The 16,360-nt window shown below is 36.3% G+C and overlaps 1 protein-coding gene across 45 annotated transcripts in view; it reads right to left on the reverse strand.

Moving 5' to 3' along the window:
• Positions 1–16,360, reverse strand: part of ABI2 (abl interactor 2) — a 119,359-nt gene that overhangs the window by 41,888 nt on the left and 61,111 nt on the right. For 7 of the 45 annotated variants that reach the window (XM_032278556.1, XM_032278545.1, XM_032278552.1 and 4 more), the window contains exons 3-7: positions 13,596–13,772; positions 11,950–11,967; positions 5,972–6,069; positions 1,705–1,851; positions 780–904 (exon numbers count right to left, since the gene is read on the reverse strand). In XM_032278556.1, the coding sequence (XP_032134447.1) occupies positions 780–904; positions 1,705–1,851; positions 5,972–6,069; positions 11,950–11,967; positions 13,596–13,772 (565 nt within the window). Of the gene's footprint in view, positions 1–779; positions 905–1,704; positions 1,852–5,971; positions 6,070–11,949; positions 11,968–13,595; positions 13,775–16,360 lie in introns of all 45 variants that reach the window. The other 38 variants (XM_032278565.1, XM_032278560.1, XM_032278548.1 and 35 more) reach the window with 12 other exon arrangements.

Raw genomic sequence — 16,360 nt, forward strand, 5'->3', positions numbered from 1 at the left:
TCTACTAAAAATACAAAACTTAGTTGGGTGTGGTGGTGCACGCCTGTAGTCCCAGCTACTTGGAGGCTGATGCAGGAGAACTGCTCAAACCCAGGAGTCAGAGGTTGCAGTGAGCCAAGATCACACCACTGGACTCCAGCCTGGTGACAAAGCCAGACTCCATCTCAAAAAAAAAAAAAAAAAAAAAAGAATTTAAAACACAAATCTTTTTATGATTTTTTAAAAGGTATTCTCTACTTGTTATTATAAGTAAATTAAGCGTGTAACATTCTATTAATGTCTTTTGTGTCATGTTTTTAAAACTAAGTTTTAAGTGTGTATCTCCTCAAATCAAATAAGCAGATTTTTCGGTTTCAGAGAAAAGAGGGTAGCATTTTCAGAGACTACTAAATTCCAATACATCCACTAAATTTAACTATCAAAACTAATTTTTATATTTGCCCAATCTTTTGTTATTAATATGATTCTCACACTGAGTCCCCACTGTGTCCAAAGACTGCACTGTCATAACACTAGCTGGAATTAAACATGTAACTCATACCAAAGTGTGATCTGAAACCTCAAGGCAGCAACTGAGCCATATCACCAAATGCATTAAAAAGTGCAAAGTGAGCAAACACAAATCACTTGCATACAAATAACAAATATATAAAGACTTCCCAATATTTACGATTCCTTAAAAAAAATCCTGATTATGAAGAAAGCTCACCATAATTAAATCACAAATTGAATAAAATTCAGAAAAGAAAAGTGAAGATGAGGCACCATGAATGTTTTACCTGGAAAGACACTGGGAGGAGACGGAGTAGGAACAGCAATAGGAACCCCCACACTCCCACTTCCACTGTTCTCTCGACTGCTGCTCCGACTACTTGGGTGGCTCCCTCCACTACTCCCACTGCTGCTAAAGAAATAAGAGCCACCAAAACATGAGCATTTATAAAAAGTAAGAGATCATCAGCACTTCCCAACATTTTCTGAGATGAATGTTGCTACAATAAAGTAATTCAAAAGCATTCCACTTCAAATAAAAATTTCCTTGAGCTTCAAGTCAGTGACAGGTAAAATATATACATACATACATACATATATATATATATATATATATATACACACACACATATATATTTCTTAACAAAATTGAGGGAAAAACTGAGTTCAATAAGCTTGTTTTGACCACATTTTGAAAAAAATTATCCATAAATATGTGATAAATGTTGAGGTTTAACACATTAAAACAATAAATACTGCCTTTTTATATTCCAGTTTAATACGTATCTGAAGAAACTTCTTTTATAATAAAAACATTTTCCTAAACAAATTTGAGTAATTTTAATTCATGATCATACTTTGATGTACTATCCCATATTAATGTTTTAGTATGTATAGTTTTTCATCTGTAAAGTTCCACCAAAAAACAACCTGACATTTCCCACATTTGGTCCACTTTTTTTTTTTTTCCAGATCAACGGACTCTTAACACTTGGAGAGAAGTCTGCACTTCGAGATGTCTGTTCTTTATCAACTTCCTGACTGCTCAGTTGCATCAGAATATGAGGAGAGAGAGGTGGAATCAGATGAGGTTTGGGAGAGTAGAGTGAGGAAAAGAACTTAGTGCTTGGAAAATGAGAGATTTAACTGAAGTAATCTGAACAGATTATGGTACTATGACCATCACATTTTGCACTGAGGTAGAGAAAATACCTGTAAGTTCGATTTCTTTGATTCACAGAAGCTGTCCTCACAGGGCTCTGCTGCGAGGGAGCCATATTACGGGTTGGGCTAGGTACGTAATCATTTGGTACCACTGGAGGACGCACTGGCTCCAGTGTGCGATAGGGGGAGTGCCGCCTACAAAAAGAAGAGCGTATGTATTGTATGATTAAGCAAGTTTCGGCACAATAAATTCAAAGAGTTGCCAGCAGTGAGATACAATTTGTAATCAGAGATAGGAAATGTGTTTTAACATAACCCAGCTACCAATTTCAGTCTTTCCTAATGTATCACTTTTCCACCAATAGGGTTTTGGCGAATATTGTTATTTTTCAGTCTCCAACCTCATTTCCCGGTGCTAATGCAATTTTGTTCATTTATTCTCAAAGAGCACAAAGGTTCTCTACCACTTAAGCCAATGTTTCCCAGACCCTACTCTCTTCTTAGAAGAGTCTGAATTCTTTTAGTATCATATTAAAGTCTCCCAACTGTCCTTCCTAAATACACTAATTATTCTGCTCTCCCTTTTCTTCCTAACCAAAAATATTCAAAGATAGGAACTACAAATCTAGGTTTTGGATCTATAACCTCCACACCGATAATCATAACTCACTTCCCTTTCTATATACTAAATATACAGAAATTAAAGTACATCTGTATACAAAAATACACACTTTAATCTCATCTTCCATTCTCACTTTCCCCCTCAATTTTCACCTTGATCTGTTTTTTTTTTCCCTCCTCAGCGTTCAATATGTACAAAGATAGAGGGAAGGAAATGACCACCACAACAGCCTTTCTACATTATTTACTTTGAAGTGTAAAATACAAACCAGACAAGATTTTATTAACACATATTTCCCTTTTCCTCAAAATTTCCTCATAAAGAGGATGAAAAGAGGAAGAAAGGAAATATGACAAGGAAACAGGATGCACATGGGAAAATTAGTGATTATATTAGTTCTCATCTCTAAAGTTTCCAAATTCTTTATGACAATGATAGTCAACTGACATATTATAGATGAGATTTTACTCATTAAAAGAATAAAAACTCAGCTGGCGCTATTAAAGTCTGTAATCCCAGCACTTTAGGAGGCTGAGGTGGGCAGATCACCTGAGGTCAGAAGTTCAAGACCAACCTGGCCAACATGGTGAAACCCTGTTTCTACTAAAAATACAAAAATCAGCCAGGCATGGTGGTGGGCACCTATAATCCCAGCCACTTGGGAGGCTGAGGCAGGAGAATTGCTTGAACCTGGGAGGCAGAGGTTGCAGAGCTGAGATCACACCATTGCATAGCAGCCTGGGCAACAAGAGTGAAACTCCATCTCAAAAAAAAAAGTATAAAAACTGATCAAGATGTGAAAATTAAAAAGCTTTCTTTTCCTGAAATGATGTTGCTCTACTGACTTATGTATGGATCCCAGAGTTCCTTTAACTATAACTCTCCTGGGGCACTCAAGTTATGGATCACAGATTTTGGATGAGATCACTTTGCAATGACCCAATTCATTCTACTGCTCTTCAAAGTCTCCTTACCTAAATATACACATTGATAATTAAAAATAAAATAAGGGACACTGGATAAAATATTGGGTCAAAAAAGGAAAAAGGAATGTCAGGACTTTGGATTTAAAATACTAAAAGGAAGTTCCAGTGTCTCTTAAATTATAATGCAAATATTAAAAAAATAAAATAAAAAACATTGATTTTTCCAACATCTCATTTTTAGACAATTTTTCCCAGACAATAAAAATGTTTTGTTGTGGCTGGGTGCAGTGGCTCACGCCTGTAATCCCAACACTTCAGGAGGCTGGGGCAGGCAGATCACTTGAGTTTGAGACCAGCCTGTCCAACCTGGCAAAACTCCATTTCTACTAAAGATACCCAAATTAGCTGGGAATGATGGTGCACACCTGTAATCCCAGCTATTCAGGAGGCTGAGGCAAGAGAATTGCCTAGAGGCAGGAGAATCACTTGGGCACAGGAGGCAGAGGTTGCAGTGAGCCAGTATCACAATACTGCTCTCCAGTGAGACTCTGTCTTAAAAAAATAAGTTCTGCTGCAGCAAAGTAAAGATCTTCGGTACTGAGAACTATACAGTGAAGACAATGACACAAAGAAGATTTATAAAAAAAAAAAAAAAAAAAAACAAGGAGCAAAGGAACAAAACGTGGTGACTAGGCAAAGACTATGCGGAAAAAACAGGTTACAGCCATCAACTAGCAAAGTGGGCCTCAGCAACTCTGGTCCCCAAGGATCCTGGAGTACCATTGCTAATATACAAGGAAAACAAACACTGGTATATGAGCAAATATTCAAAACTTGAGAACAACACAAAGTTTCTCTAGGGACTAAGTGGCTTATCTTGCTAACAATTTTGATTTAAAACCCCACAAAATCCGTAAGGCACTGTACATGACACAAATGTAAACATTTCCATAGGAAAATAAAAACAGAGTTCCTCTTCATCTCTCTACTCTCACCCCTGGCACCATTATACACTACTATGTAATCTACATTCTACCTTGAAGTTTAAATCTTATTTGACCCACTAGATTCTTTTCTCTCTAAGCAGAATTATTTTATCCACCCCAAATAAAGTCATTCTATTCCTGGTTGGAATTCATTTTTATTCTTTGGTCTCCTACTGTCCTGTTATCCCTCTTCCAACACTATCCTCCACTACATCCTAAATCATCTTTGTCCTATCCTGATTCATAGTGCTTGTTTGGGTTTCGGTTTTTTGGTTTGTGGTTGGTTTTTTTGTTGTGGTGGTGCCGGTGGTGGTGGTGGTAGTGGTGGTGGTGGTGGTGTTGATGTTGGTGGTGGTGGTGGTGGTGTTGTTGTTGGTGGTGGTGGTGGTGAGGGAGCCAAAAATAAGACTGTCAATTAAAAACTTGTTTAGCATATATCATAAAGCCATTGGTTGTCAAAACATTTTGTCTTTGTCTTATACATTTTTAAAAATCCAATTTGTGGTACAGTGACCCTGAAAAGTTGATAGAGGACAAATATTACCCCCCCTTTTACAGATGAAAACACTGAATTCTCAGCAGCTGTCTATGTAGGAACTACAAAGTAACAGCACAGCTGAACTAGAATTTTAATCATCTGGCTTCTGGGCTATACTATGCCAACCTAATCATAAATCTCAATCACAATAAGCCAAGTTTATAATACGATGCTCTAGAAGAAAAAGTCAAGCTTTTCCATTAATTGGCCATTTTTGCCAAAAGTCAAATCTAGAGCCCAACTCTGTAGGATCAAAGTAGCTCCATATATATATATACATTTTTTTTTTTTTTTTTTTGAGACAGGGTCTCACTCTGCCATGAAGGCTACAGCACAGTGACATGATCATGGCTCACTGCAATCTCAACCTCCTGGGCTCAGGTATCCTCCTATCTCAGCCTTGAGAGTAGCTGGGACTATAGGTGCATGCCACCACACCCAGCTTATTTTTGTATTTTTCACAGAGACAGGGTTTCACCATGTTGCCCAGGCTGGTCTTGAACTCCTGGGCTCAAGTGATCTACCCACTTCAGTCTCCCAAAGTGCTGGGATCACAAGTGTGACCCACACACCTGGCCTAAAGCTCATATTCTTATAAGTTTTACAGAATTTTATAATCTACACAGCTTTGTTAAAAAGGATAGTTGGAGTTAAACTGTAATATAAAAGACTATATAAATTTTCTGAAAGAAGAATTAAAATTAGACTGCAATTTACAATAAACCATGAACTTGGTCTAGGATTTTACCTCAAATTTAAAATTCACTAGAAAAACAATTTCTAGGTTGGCCATGGTGGCTCACGCCTATAATCCCAGCATTTTGGGAGACCGAGGCGGGTGGAGCATGAGGTCAGGAGATCGAGGCCAACGTGATGAAACCCCATCTCTTCTAAAAATACAAAAATTTTTAGTAGAGGTTGAGGGAGGAGAATCACTTGAACTCGGGAGGCAAATACTGCAGTGAGCCAAGATGGCACCACTGCACTCCAGCCTAGCAACAGAGCGAGACTCCATCTCAAAAAAAAAAGAAAAAGAAAAAGAAAACAATTTCTAAACAAATCTTTTTGAAGTATAACAATGTGATTCCCAAGAGAAGAGAAAGTTATACATACAAAAAATAATCCTACAAAGAAAATATTCTCTCCTCAAATATTCAAAAAATAATTTAAATATATGTTGTGCTTCATTTTTAAACAATACTACATGAAATGGTTTTCAATTACTACTTAGTTATATACTCACCCAAGTGTCCCTTTCCCTGACATAGGGGGACTAGGGGGTTTCTGAGTTGGAGGTGTTGTACGCGGCAGCCCACCCATCTTCATGTTCTGGGTACTCACCTAAAAAATTTTAAGGAAAACTCAACTTGTTTGCAGTGAAATAAAGTGGCACTTTTGGGAAATAATGCTACGCTACAAAACAAAGGAGGGGAAGGTTTAAATACAGGGAAAAAATTAGAGGCCATGCATTTCATATGCAATTTCTACTCTACTATTATTCTACAGTTGTACTCAAAGGACTCTTCCTAATGTGAGATTTTCAAATCGTTATAAACTTGTATGCAAAGACTTTATTTGCCATTAGGCCATCACACCAACAGATCACTGGTTCGACTATCTGATATTACATTCAATTAAAATTAAATACACTAACTACAAAATTTTAGTTTTAATAAAGAGTAACGTAATAAAAACAATAATGCTTTTAGGCAATTCCTTATTTTTGAAGATAACTTTCTTTTTTTATTTTTTTGAGACAGAGTCTCACTCTGTCACCCAGGCTGGAGTACAGTGGCATGATCTCAGCTCACTGCAACCTCTGCCTCCCAGGTACAAGCAATTCTCCTGCCTCAGCCTCCCAAGCAGCTGGGACTACAGGCACACGCTGCCATGCCTGGCTAATTTTTTGTATTTTAGTAGAGATGAGGTTTCACCGTATTGCCCAGGCTGGTCTCAAACTCCTGAGCTCAGGCAATTCACCCTCCTCGGCCTCCCAAAGTACTAGGATTACAGGCGTGAGCCACCACGCCCGGCCAGTAACTTTCTTTAGATAACAAGCATATCATAAGCAAGATACAGTTCCCAAATAAAAATATGCAACTATGCATATGATCCACTGTAAACAGAGAATATAAAGATAAATCATATAATATATACAGCAAATTTTAGTTTTTTTAAATTGTGGGCTACCTTATAAGTCAGATTTAGTTAGTATCTTCTTACAAGGGAATCACCTACCTGAAAACTGCTAGAAGTTCAAGCCATGTTCCTAAACATCTGAACCAGAAAGTTAGGGCTGAGGAATCCCATTCAACTGGGGGCAGCTCAAGGGCCACAGGAAATGTCCTAGTTCCAATGGGAATCGGACCCACTCAGGCCCAAACTGAAGGTGAATTCAGGTAGAGAAAGATGTAACATAGTCCTAAGTCAGAGCTGGACTGTAACTCCACTCACTATTCTATCCCCAACTGAAAATGCAAGTATGGGAAAGATGGGTAATCTGGGAATAATGGAGGTCACCAAAGGAATATGTCAGTACTTATAGAGAAAGCCCTGGCTATCTCAAAAAACTAAGAAAAGTCATTCACAAGTGCAGTTCAAATGCAGTCTCAAGTTGAGACTACCAATAGATGTTAATATTCACCACACAGGTTCATACCTGATCCTATTTTAAGACCCTAATATTTTGAAATGCCATCTTCAAAGCATATTTCAAAAAAGGACCTCAACTTTTCCAAAAAGAATATGGCTAGAGTAGTGAAATTATACTTCCTAAATAAAACTGCAAGACATTATACCACTGAAATCAGAATACATTTATAACTGTAACTTCAGAATATAAATTGTAAGAAAGCAAATCATAACTTTATACAGAGTACTGAGGCTATCAAAACCAACCCTGACTTAAGTGAAATTTTTTAAAATCCTAAAATACTACTTGTTATTTGAATAGGCAAGAAATACTATCTCAAGAAACAAGTTCTTCAAATGAATAGCCCAGTGAACAAGTTGTGTGTGATGTTAAAACAATCTTTAATGACAAATGATAACTTTGAAATGTCAGTATTTTAAAGTGAAGCATTTATCTGTAATCCTTTTGTTGTTGCTTTTAAACAATAAAAACAATCAAACATTATCAAGTAAGAGGTAAAGGTTAACTTATCCTTGCTCTCCCTCTCATTAATAAGCAGAGGGTATACTACTTGTATCTTAAAATGAAAATGTTAGAAAATTTTTTTTTTTAAAAATCAATCCACATTTGGGGAAAATTTTAGGAGTAATATGACAAATAATAAATAGCTTTTAAAACTGCATATCTTAATTTCTGATACCAGACGATTTTTAAAGTGGTAACCAAAGTCCTTTAAGCTCAACCTTAAACAACATAAAACCCAAAGTTACTTTAAGTGATGAGGGAGAAGTGAACCAAACACTAAAACTACATCAATTTGCTAGAAACAGGAAGGAAAAGGAGCAGGAATTTAAGAGAGAATTTTATTCTATACATGGGATAGCTAAAATACTTGAAAACAGCTTTCCAACATTTATTTGTTTTAGTATTCAAGGTGTTTTTGTTTAAATTGCAGTATCTTCTATAAGTCTTTGGACCTACCCAAAAAATAGCGCAAAATAAACAATCTATATATTAAAATCTGGTAGACATTTCCTTTTTTTTTGAGATGAAGTCTCACTCTGTCACCCAGGATAGAGTGCAATGGCATGATCTCGGCTCACTGCAACCTCTACCTCCTGGGTTCAAGCAATCTCCTTCCTCAGCCTCCCAGGTAGCTAGGATTACAGGTGCATCACCATACCTAGCTAATTTTTGTATTTTTAGTAGAGACAGGGTTTCGCCACGTTGGCCAGGCTGGTCTCGAACTCCTGACCTCAGGTGATCCACCCACCTCGGCCTCCCAAAATGCTGGGATTACAGTTGTGAGCCACTACGCCCAGCCAACATTTCTGTAAGTATAACTTGGTACATTTTATGATCTGTAGAATCGTCAAATGACTGTATTTGTTTGGTTAATGGAATCAGATGACTAGCCTAAGTCAGAGTTCCTGTACAATGTTCAATCTATTTTTATACCTCACTAATATTTCATTACCTTTCTTTTAAGCTAGAAGAGTTTTTCAGTATTTTCTCAAGGCAGTTCTTCCCTTGTTAAAAATGTTTCTATGCTAAGTAAAGTAATAAATATGCTATGCAGAATACAAATACTGCCATCAAATTTGAAGAAAAGGAAGAACAGAAATAAACGCCAAACAAAACAATTTTTATAATAGGTGAAATCTATATTATAAAGTTAAACGATATTTCGGACCTAAATAATTTGGCAAAAATAAAAATATATTTACTAGACAGCCATCATGATAGATCCTAAAACAACTATTTTGAGAGGAGTATTTGAGATATAAAACATTTCCTGACAAGTAGCAAAACACATGAGGTATCTATGTGCTGATGGAGAGGACCTTAACGAGAGAGAGAGAGAGAGAGAGAGTGAGAGAGAGAGAGAGAGAGAGAGAGAGAGCACGCGCGCATAAGTGTGAGCACATGTGCACAAGAGTGAGAGATCGCAAACACACCATAAACTCAAGACAAGGAAAACAAAGCAATAATGCAGCCACTTCGTAACAGCAATTTCACCTGAAATATTTTTTAAAGTTACAAACATAGCAGAACTATCATTTGACACATATAACAGTTAAGGGAATTAGAATGATACTCTGGTGGCTGATACCAATGATACTTTTGTTATATATTTTTTTATTTCATAAAATGAAAAGTCATCAAGAGCTAAGTGAAGCAGGTATTAAGTACAAGAAAGAAAAGTTGGAAAAGTCCCCCCTCTTTCCCTACCGGAAAGAAACCTCCAAAACAGAAGAAATATTTCATTTAGGTAATGAAGGTTAATGCATGGCTACAGCTCAAACACTTTCCCACTGGGCTATGATGAAGGAATGCAAATAACACTGGAGGTAGGAGCAGTTCCCTTATGACCAGGCTTTGGAGATCACTACAACTGGCACCACCCATTAGGCCAATTATTGTGCCTTAATACTTTTTCTACAACACTCCTACCTACTCTGCTTTGCCTTCTTTGTTCAATACCTCCTTGCATACCAACATAGTATTCATTACAAATATCACAGCTGGCCAGCCAAGTATCTCTAATTCAAAGAAGACATCACCTCTGCTATGAAATCTCTCATTAACAGATGATCTGCTACAAGAGAAGAGTGGTAGATACACTCTAAAATATTATGTGTGATATACCCCTCATGTATTAGCCTCCAACCAGACTACCAGGTACAAGAGTAAAGGCGTGTGAAAAAAAGAAAAAAAGGACGTAGCCTGTGGAGGAAAAAAAGGAGGAGACACAATGGTTTATAAAAGGATTTCTCTGCTTTAAAGGCATTTTAAAACAAATAAGACTCACATGATTTAAATAAAAAGCAATGCCTGGCCAGAACAGTGGCTCACACCTATAATCCCAGCACTTTGGGAAGCCAACGTGGGCGGATCACCTGAAGTCAGGAGTTCGAGACCAGCTTGGCCAATATGGCAAAATCCCATCTGTACTAAAAATATAAATATTAGCTGGGCATCATGGCAGGCACCCGTAATCCTAGCTACTCAGAAGGCTGAGGCAGGGAAAATCACTTGAACCCAGGAGGCAGGGGTTGCAGTGAGCCAAGATCACATCAAAAAAAAAAAAAAAAAGCAGTGTCTACAGGTCTACAGATTCCACAGAAATCAACAAAAAAGAAATATCAATGTGGGAAGAAATTGTTAGGGAAGATTTCACAGAGAAAAACCAGCTCAGGTTTCTCTCTCTGAAACCTTCCCTAACAATTTCTTAAACTTGTTAAGTTTTAAAAGAACAGGATTCCAGCCTGGGCAACACAGGAAGACCACATGTTGTCATTTAAAAAAGAAAAATAAAAAAGCCAAGAGTGGCTGTAGTCCTGCTACTCCAGAGGCTGAGGCAGGAGGATCACTTGAGCCCAAGGATACAGTGAGCTGCAACCCACTTATTTTAAGCAAAAGGAATTTCTGCACAGTTCCACATCTAACTCTCCATGACTGAGGATTTAGAATCAACAATCCAATCAGTAATACAGGAGTCCATATATCTGGGCTCTTCCAGTCGGCTACCTACCATGAGCAGGTGAAAGTTGTGTGGCCATGATTAGTACTAGTTAATGATTCAGAATTCAGTCATCTTGTCATCACTTTCTACACTGAAGATATGGCAAATAATGGGTGTTAGATGGGAATAATATATATTTGAAAAAAAAATTATAAAACTCACCTACAAAAAAAAGATCAAAGAAGAAATACATGCTAAGTTTGGCATATAATTGCAGTAACCTTCTATTTTAGGCAGGCTTCTTGAATATAGTTGAATTTCTTTTATCATGAATCCTTCAAAATACCAAAACGTTATTGAAACGAATCGTAACAGGAAACAGCTCTAATTCGTAACTGATATTTTGTTAAACATTATCATGAGCTTTTGATGTTTTGCATGTAATTATATTCGCCTTTAAAAGCTATTAAAGTTTATACTGAAATATATTCTTCATATAGCTATTTGGGAAAAAAAGAGTAATTTTTTTCCACAAAATATGATACTGCAACTTAAAAAAAAAAACCTGTGTCACTGAATATGTTCTGCTTCTCAATTTCTTTATACTGATTAAGTTAAAAGATAATGACATATTGTCCATAAGGTATATCAGAAAGCACACCATTTATAGAATAAAAAGGCTATTACACAAGGGGAGGGTTAAATAAAGCACATTAATTGGACCTCCAATTTATAACAAAGTCTCTATACTAATAAAAATCCAGCTAATTATATGTCATAATATTTTTATGATAGGGTAGCTTACATTTCCATTTCACAAAATATATTAACATTACAAAATAATCATTCATTCAACAAATATTTACTAAGCACCTAATGTGTGTCAGATACTGTTCTAGGCACAAAGGATAGAGCAGTGAACAAAACAGACAAAAATATCTGCCCGCAAGGAACATGAAGACACACCACAAAGTTGCATGACAAAAAAAAAAAAAAAAAAAAAAAAAAGGAGTAATTATTTATTGGGTTTTAAAAGGCCAAGTGTTAACTATCTCTTTAACTCCCCATATGTAATATTCTACATAAGAACAAAGAATGGAAATCCAGCCCTGGAATCTCTTACCTTAAATCTAAGCAACCACTTAATGCATAAATGGAGCAAATAAAAGAGGTAAGGAAAAAAAGCATTGAAAGGTTAGTTGAAACTTCAGGATGTGAAGAGAAAGGAAAAAAAGAAAAAACAAGTTAAGCATTCAGCATTAACAAAATAATGTTTCAGTAGATCATAGAAAGAGTGGTTAAAGCAGAATGTGTCATGAACAGAAGTCTCTTTGATGAATTTAAGACACTGCTTTATTAAAAATTTTAATTTTATTAAAGATTTCTTCATATTAATGACCCTTAAGCACTGAAAGTCAAAAAATGAAGAGGCTAGAATCCTAAAAAAATAAATTTTACTTAGAGAATTATAAGAACGGGAGATGTAAACCTACGAATTATATTTTTTTTAAATGGGGGGATTACCTTTTTCTTAATGTAATTGGGCAAACACAAATGTCATAGTTTATATTCTAAGTGTCTTTTTGGCATTAGATTCTGGCAATATTCTAAAATATTCCATTAGCAGTTGTTAGCCTTGAATAAATTTTCCCAATTTAGAATAAAGTTCAGTTATTAATTAGCCATCCAATTACATATCTTATTTTAACATGTTCTTATTAGTATAGCAATCTAAATGCATGTAGGTATTGGCTATACAATTAAATATTGGGCGGGCACAATGGCACAAATCTGTAATCCCAACATTTTGAGAGACCAAGGTAGGAACATCACTTGAGGATAGGAGCTCATGACCATCCTAGGCAACACAGACAGGCCCAACAAAAATTTCAGCTCAGCATGGTGGCATGTGCCTGTAGTCCCAGGGAAGCTGACAAGGAAGATCACTTGAGCCCAGGAGTTCAAGGTTGGAATGGGCTATGATTGTGCCACTGCACTCCAGTTTGAGTGACAGAGTGAGACTCTGTCTCAAAAAAGTTAAATTAAATATCAAATTCCAGATAATAATGCTTGCATCAAAACTCTGAAGGGAAAGATTTTAAAAATAAATTTACAGTGTATATTTTCTTTATACCTAGATCTACATTAAATTTAGATTTAATTTCCATCCATAACGGTATATTTTTTATTTAAGTATGCTTATATTAGAAAAAAATCAACTCCATGATCTGTACAGTATCATTATAAGCATGTAGGTTTATTTAGTCACATTTGATAGGTCACTGTCTTTCAAACTACTGATCAGATATAATGTTCTTGCCCAAAATGTTGGGATACAATTACTTTAGAAAAATTCAAAGTACATGTTTATTAATATATGTTGTTTTTGGAAACTAATGCCAAAAGTCCGCCGATAAATACTTGAAATAAGGTAAACACTTTAATAATAACATGCTGAATGATTTTTTTAATCAGCCATATTAAATTAAAATCGGAAAGATTACACTAGACTTATTCAGTCGATCCATAGGAGGTATTATCATAACTAAGCAAATACAATTCATTCAAAGATGATTGTTTAAAACTTGAGAATACAGCACTAAGAAAAAGCAAAAAGAGTAAAACAGTTATAGTAGCAAAGAATCTTCACAACCACAACTGGCCAAAGACTTGTCCTCTAGAAAAAAAAGGATAAAAAGCTTAATTTTCTTAAGAGTTAGTTTCATTACAGGTTACTACTTTTAAAAGCTTGAAAAAAATTATACCTACCTTTACTCCATGTCCAATATCATCTAGAATTGTATAGTCAATAGGTTTTCTAATATAACGAACTGGTCGTTCAAGGTTGGCTGGAGCAATAATCTTATGCGTTCTTGAAGTGTTTTTATTGGTAGTCAAAATACCAATTTCTCTTCTTGCAACTTTCTCTTTATGAATATCAACTGTCTGCAAAATATAATGTAAAAAAAAAAAACCACAAAAAATATATAGTTCTAGTATCCACAAAAATCAAAATATATATGCCAAGAAATTTAATACTGCTACTCATCTTCTAAGCTATGCTTGCTAAATTTTATTCTTCTGGACTACTGATTTTCTCCATTTTTAGGTTAAAGCAAGGGCTGGTAAACCATGGCCCACAGGCCAAATCTGGCCTGCCACCTAGTTTTTCTAGCCCACAAGCTGAGTGGTGTTTGTATTTTTTAATGTTTGGGAGGAAAAAAAAAAAAAAAAAGAAAAAAATACCTTGATGTGAAAATTATATAAAATTCAAATTTGCTTTTCCATAAGTAAAGTTTTATTGGAATACAGCCATACTGCCCACTTGCTTGTGTAGGCTACTTTTACGCTATAATGGCAGAGATGAGCCATAACAGAGATGGTATGGCCCACAAAAATGGACATATTTATTAGCTGGCTCCTTTACAGAAAAAGTTTGCCAACCCCTGGGTTAAAGCATGCTAACTTTTCCCTCTCCATTAAGATTTAGCCTAATATAATGATTAAGAAAGCCCTCAATTACCTATTAGTATAGTTTCTATTCATATTTAAACATCTTTTTATTTAAAAAGAAAGAGGGCTGAAATATAATGTTAAAAATAAAGCCAGGCACAGTGGATCAGGCTTGTAATCTGAGCACTTTGGGAGGCCAAGACAGGCAGACTACTTGAGTCCAGGAGTTCATGATCAGCCTGGGCAACATGGCAAAACTCTGTCTCTACAAAAAGTAGCTGGGTATGATGGCACATGCTTATGATCCCAGCTATTTGAAAGGCTGAAGTGAGAGGATCACTTGAGTTCAGGAGTTTGAGGCCACAGTGAGCCATGATTATACCACTGCACTCTGGCCTGGGTGACAGAGCAAGACCCTGTAACAAAAAGCAAAAAAGCCATTTTTTGACCCAAAAAGACCAAGTTGCTTGGGCTAAGCTGCTTATCATGACAAAATGCCTGTAAAATACTTCATTAACTTATTTATATTAAATGCTCATATAGGACATAATTTAGTACAGAATAAGAATGTATTCTTACAGTCTTCTATTTGCTAACAGAGGATGAATTTCTCCACATACACTGGTAATTAGTACACCAAAGCAAAATTTTGTAAACAGCAAACTGTAATTTAGTGGTATGTGAGCAGCAATTATTTCAAACCAAATATAAAAGAAATATCAGACATGTACACATAGTAAGGTAAAAAGTACTGTTTCTTGAAAAGTCTGTTTATGGCCGGGCGCGGTGGCTCAAGCCTGTAATCCCAGCACTTTGGGAGGCCGAGGCGGGTGGATCACGAGGTCAAGAGATCGAGACCATCCTGGTCAACATGGTGAAACCCCGTCTCTACTAAAAATACAAAAAATTAGCTGGGCATGGTGGTGCGTGCCTGTAATCCCAGCTACTCAGGAGGCTGAGGCAGGAGAATTGCCTGAACCCAGGAGGCGGAGGTTGCAGTGAGCCGAGATCGCGCCATTGCACTCCAGCCTGGGTAACATGAGTGAAACTCCATCTCAAAAAAAAAAAAAAAAAAAAAAAGAAAAGTCTGTTTATTACGTAAATATATACATGAATTATGTACTGAATACAATGTCAAAAAAATTTTTTCATGTGGGTTGCAGACAAAGGAGTTTGAAAAATCACTTCACTAAAATGGTTCACATGTCTTACCACCAATTACTGGCTCAAGCAGCGATCAACAGACACATATTTTAATAACTCCTCCCAGTCCTACTTCAATTTCCCCTTTCTAAAAGAACTTGGTAGTAACAATGAAATGAAAACATAATCATCACGACATTATGAAATACTACTTTAAGAAATCTGAACACTGATCATTTGCCTTTCTAAACTGCCTGAAGTATGAGGTAAACCTGAAACAATTTCAAAGCCTCTTAACTCTATACAACCAGAAGATCTTAAAAATGGGATCTATGTTTCAGAGCTAATGAATGTATAAATGGAACATCAAATGAAAAACTAACCATGGTGGTAATCTTATAATTTTAAGTATTTATTTTTAAGAAAAACATAATCTCTGAACTTTTTCTGTGCATGTTAGGCTAATTATGAGAACAGCTTTCCTCTTCAACTGCTTAGGAAAACTATAACAGAAAAGAGAAGTTTGCATATTAGTGACAATATTAGAATTCACTTAATTTTTAACTTTAGAGAAATAGAAATTAATCACACTTTGAATAAAGTTTATTTTTATGAGACAGTGTCTCACTCTGTCACCCAGGCTGGAGTGGAGTGGCACAATCACAGCTCACTGCATCCTTGGCCCCTCAGGCTCAAATGATTATCCCACCTGAGCTTCCTGCGGAGCTGAAACTACAGGCGTGTTCCAACATGCTAGCCTAATTTTTGTATCGTCTGTAGAGCTGGGGTTTCTCTGTGTTGCCCAGGCTGGTCTTGAACTCCAAAGCTCAAGTGATCCTCCCGCCTTGGCCTCCCAAAGTGCTGGGATTACAGGAGTGAGTCAATGTGCCTGGCCTTGAATAGAGTTTAGTGAGTCATCCCGAATCATTAAATGTATG

The sequence above is a fragment of the Sapajus apella genome, unplaced genomic scaffold (assembly GCF_009761245.1).
Source record: "Sapajus apella isolate SASKATOON/1434 unplaced genomic scaffold, GSC_monkey_1.0 scaffold10, whole genome shotgun sequence".
NCBI classification, from domain to species: Eukaryota; Metazoa; Chordata; class Mammalia; order Primates; family Cebidae; genus Sapajus; species Sapajus apella.